General features: G+C 33.0%; 1 protein-coding gene across 1 annotated transcript; it reads left to right on the top strand.

Annotated features, from left to right (window-relative positions):
* Positions 1-900: 900 nt before the first annotated feature.
* LOC122610008 (glyceraldehyde-3-phosphate dehydrogenase, cytosolic-like) lies at positions 901-4,030 on the top strand. Its single transcript, XM_043783264.1, has 11 exons — positions 901-980; positions 1,088-1,120; positions 1,234-1,334; positions 2,146-2,261; positions 2,350-2,449; positions 2,566-2,712; positions 2,826-2,886; positions 2,982-3,079; positions 3,229-3,371; positions 3,483-3,656; positions 3,747-4,030. Exons 1-11 carry the CDS (start codon positions 977-979, stop codon positions 3,787-3,789), a joined length of 1,020 nt encoding a protein of 339 aa, XP_043639199.1. The 5' UTR covers positions 901-976; the 3' UTR covers positions 3,790-4,030.
* The last annotated feature ends 736 nt before the right edge of the window (positions 4,031-4,766 follow it).

Raw genomic sequence — 4,766 nt, 5'->3', positions numbered from 1 at the left:
GTCATCAAGAATCAATTTACTAAGAATATATATAGAGATTTATGAAGCAGAAACTTACCCATCAAGAATTAGTATTTGATCGTACGCAATGCAACTTCTTTATTTTTATAATTATTAATATATGTTTATGTTTGATAATGAGTATGATTCCGATACGTATGATAGGTCTTCCCCGAAAGATTAGTTTACTACGCATTATTTCTTCAACCTTTTGCCTTATTTGAATCGTTTTATGTTTTATTTGTAGGCATTTTAATTTTATTCGGTATCTATTTAATATACTTGAATTCTAATTTTTTAGCTTTAATTAATACAATTTGAGATTATCTGTCTATTGGACGAGACTGAGCACTAATAGTCTAATAGACACAAGTATTTGTTTTTGTACACTTAAAGGTAAGACATTATAAATCTTTTCAAAACCCTTTCTTTCAATAGTAAACGACATGTCCTTTTGATTTTATGATAAGTTCAATAAATTGACATAGACAATGTATTTTAAAAGTAAACTATTTTTGTCTTCGATTTATATATCCAACTTTATGCACTTAACTCATAGACAAGTAGGCAACCAAATAATGTGTAGGTTTAAATTTACGAAAACAGAAATAAAATTCCATAATAAAAATAACAAAATCAAAAGAAGGTTCTAGACAAATCTTTTAAAAGTAGTAGTCGATATACTTTCCACCAAATAAAACTTGAAAAATTAATTTAGACCAATAAAGAATCTCCATAGAATATTCGTTAAAAAATCTTTAACTTGTTCTAATTCAAAGAAAAACATAAAAGTGAAAAAAAAAAACTCGATATCTTTTTCTCCAAGAAAATAACACCGTGACGTCATATCCAAGAAACTCCGCCCAAGTTATAAATACCCAACCCCCTCCCTTCCCTTTCTTCTCACAATCATTTCTCTCTCTATTATTATTTTCACCTACTATCTCTAAAACCCTAAATTAATTAATTAATCTCCATGGGTAAATTTTGTCACTTTCATAATAATTTTTGTTTTCATCACATTATATATACAATATATATCATATTTTATATTGATTTATGTTAATTTTTTGTTTTTGATTGACAGCATCTGATAAAAAGATTAAGATCGGAATCAACGGTACTTTGTTTAATTATATTTTTATAATTATATTCTGATCTGTTTTTCAGTTAGTTTTGATTAGTAATTATGTAATGAATTGAGTGATTGATTGGATCTGGATGTGGATATAGGATTCGGAAGAATCGGACGTCTAGTAGCTAGAGTTGCACTTCAGAGAGATGATATTGAGCTCGTTGCTGTTAACGATCCGTTCATCTCCACTGACTACATGGTATACTTTTTGATATATATATATATATATATATATCTGTATCTATATGTATATGTATCGATCTGTTTTAATTATTTAACTGGTGAATTATGTGATTATATAGTTATATCTTACTTAGTGTTTGTAAATAACTGGATCTGACTATGTAATGATCTATATGTATATGTATGTTGTATGTATGTATATATATATATATATATATATATAGTCATATATCAATAATCTGGCTGGATCTGAGTCTGTAGGTACATATATGATTAAGTGTCATTAAAAACATGTAATTAGCTCGTTAACAACTGTGCCTTATCTGTTTTATCTCAAATAATTACAAATTTTAATCCTGGATTTAATAGTTAATAGTATTTAAGTGTTTCTGGTTTGATTTTATATATGATCAAACGATGTAATGCTGTTTGATTTACTGGTAAATTTAGTCTTTAAAAAGGTGAGAAAGTTATGATCAACATATTACTCTGATCTAATTGCCTATGAGCTTTGTAGCTGATATCTAGGTGTGATAAATGAAGATAATTGTATGTATTTAACATTAAATGAGCTAAAACTATGTTCAACTTAGTAATTTCCAACTCATGAGTGAAAGATCTGCATACCTAATGTAGATATATGCATGATGTAATGTATGATTCAAATAGTGAACATTGTTGCTTAAAGTTATGAAGTGAGACTAGATCTGACAATATGCTTAGTTATCTTATATTTCAATACAATTGTATTTTGATGGAAACAGTAACTATTAATTATGATTTTGGTTTTCCTGCTTGCAAAAGTTTAAATGATTGTTCTCTTGTAGACATATATGTTTAAGTATGACACTGTTCATGGACAATGGAAACATCATGAGCTCAAGGTCAAGGATGAGAAGACCCTTCTCTTTGGTGAGAAGCCTGTCAGTGTTTTTGGATTCAGGTAATAGCTGTTTGTGAATTAAGTACTTATGTTTGCAATTCTTTTATTTTTGGTAGTTAAGTTTTTTTATTTTTTGATCTGATTTTAGAAACCCAGAAGAGATCCCATGGGGTGCTGCTGGGGCTGACTTTGTTGTCGAGTCCACTGGAGTCTTCACAGACAAAGACAAGGCAGCTGCTCACTTGAAGGTCTGATTGGATGATCTCTGTATTGTTGTTAATTACATGTCTATCTGTTTTCTTCTACGTATCTGGTTGGTTTTTGTTGAGTAGATGATTGAGTTGGGTAAGTTATGTGTCATCAGGGTGGTGCCAAGAAGGTTGTTATCTCTGCTCCCAGCAAAGATGCTCCCATGTTTGTTATGGGTGTCAATGAGAAGGAATACACATCTGACCTTAACATTGTGTCAAATGCCAGCTGCACAACCAACTGTCTTGCTCCTTTGGCCAAGGTAATATTCCCTTAGTTCAAAGCTGTGTATTATTTTATTTTAAATCATAGACAAGTTACATTGTGCCTGTGGGATTCCAATTTCTTATGGTTTTAACTTTGTACACTTTTCAGGTTATCAATGACAAGTTTGGCATTGTTGAGGGTCTAATGACCACCGTCCATGCCATGACTGGTATGTTTTCTTTTCTGTTGGTGTATGTAGATGAGTTTACACTGATTAGTTTAAGTTTATTATGTATTTAATAATTTCTTGTTGATGTATTGCAGCTACCCAAAAGACCGTTGATGGTCCATCCATGAAGGACTGGAGAGGCGGAAGAGCTGCTTCCTTCAACATTATCCCCAGCAGCACTGGAGCTGCCAAGGTAAATAGACCAATTTGAATTACTTTCTGTTCAGAAAATTGTCTTCTGAAGTTCGAGCTATCTCCTTCAGAAACAGTGGGTTTCTATGTTAAATGGTCTGTTTGATTCAAGTTATCCCCGTTTATGTTCTTTTGTTCATTCTATTGTAGGCTGTTGGCAAAGTTTTGCCCGCCCTTAACGGTAAATTGACTGGAATGGCTTTCCGTGTACCCACTGTTGATGTTTCCGTTGTGGATTTGACTGTTAGACTTGAGAAGAAGGCTACCTATGAGCAGATTAAGGCTGCTATCAAGTAAGTATTGATCAACTGTGTTAACATTTGTCTAATTTGCTGACATAGAGAGTTATAGAAATAAATTTGTTGATGCATTGAAATAACCTCTTGCATTTTCTAATTTCTCAGGGAGGAATCAGAAGGCAAACTCAAGGGTATTTTGGGATATGTTGAAGATGATGTTGTATCAACCGACTTTATTGGTGACAGCCGCTCAAGCATCTTTGATGCCAAGGCCGGGATTGCATTGAATGACAACTTTGTCAAACTAGTCTCTTGGTATGACAACGAATGGGGATACAGGTACTTTTTTCATCTCCCTTCTGCTAGTGTGTTTGGTTTTGTGTCGTTGGCTTACTCATAAACTGAACCCTTTTTCTGTGTCGTTTGCAGTTCCCGTGTCATTGACTTGATCTGCCACATTGCATCTGTCTAAGCCTAAAAGTTTCTGCCGGTGAATGACAAGCCCGATCTTTGACCAATGCTTGAAGATTTTTGATTTTCGAATAATGGTGGTACATGTTGTAATGTGCCAAACTCTAGTCTAGTATGATAGGCTCCTTTTTGATGGTTTATGAGCGTATGTTTTCTTCTCTTCTTCTAGTATAAACTTTCACACTAATTGTATTCTCAATTTTTCAGAAAGTAATTCGGCTTGGTTGATGATTTTCTATGCAGTTTCATGTTTTCTTTTCCTCACTGTCGATCAGTGTGTCATGTTAATCTTAGTAACTAAAACTTGTTGACCAGAGTTTCGTGTCGCAGCTAAAATGAAACACCTATATTTAAACTTGCCAAAACTAGCTGTGTTTATAACTTTTGTTATATGCTGGCATGAGAGTTAGGTTTTGTTGTGTCTTGGGACATGTCCGGTGTGCTTGTTGGTGACCATTTTTTATACATGTTCTCTTGTATGTGGAGAAAAGCTGGATCCATATTTTGTGAATCTTGTTGCGACCATTTCTGTACACGCTCTCTTGTATTTGGACAAAAGCTAGAACCATATTTCGTGACCCGGTTCAAATTGGTGAGATGAACTCGAGTCATGAAAAAGAAACTTACACAATTTGCATATTATCTAAAGGACAATACACTAAACAAAGTTAAAGCTGTAGAGATCGATATGAATGAGGCGTTATTAGGAGATTATCTTGATAATTCGCAATACATAGCCTCCTAAACAAAGTTAAAGCTGTAGAGATCGATATGAATGAGGCGTTATTAGGAGCTTATCTCGATAATTCCCAATACATAGCCTCCTTAACTTCAATGTCTCCTTTTGTTATCTGTTTAAGTTTTTGTATTTAAAAAAAACAACTTCGATGGATATAAGAAAGGTGCTCAAAAAGTTGTCTTTTCATCCAAATTTATAATACCACTATGGACAGAATGGATAAAAAAATATCTAAAGTT

Source organism: Erigeron canadensis, chromosome 1, assembly GCF_010389155.1.
Source record: "Erigeron canadensis isolate Cc75 chromosome 1, C_canadensis_v1, whole genome shotgun sequence".
Taxonomy (NCBI): domain Eukaryota; kingdom Viridiplantae; phylum Streptophyta; class Magnoliopsida; order Asterales; family Asteraceae; genus Erigeron; species Erigeron canadensis.
The sequence above is the reverse complement of the archived record's forward strand: the minus strand, read 5'-3'. Positions and strand labels throughout refer to the sequence as shown.

Excerpts from the sequence above, each read along its gene's own strand:
- LOC122610008 (XM_043783264.1), top strand. Across the intron at positions 1,121-1,233 it reads GATTAAGATCGGAATCAACG|GATTCGGAAGAATCGGACGT; the intron begins GTACTTTGTTTA and ends ATGTGGATATAG. Across the intron at positions 2,262-2,349 it reads GTCAGTGTTTTTGGATTCAG|AAACCCAGAAGAGATCCCAT; the intron begins GTAATAGCTGTT and ends ATCTGATTTTAG.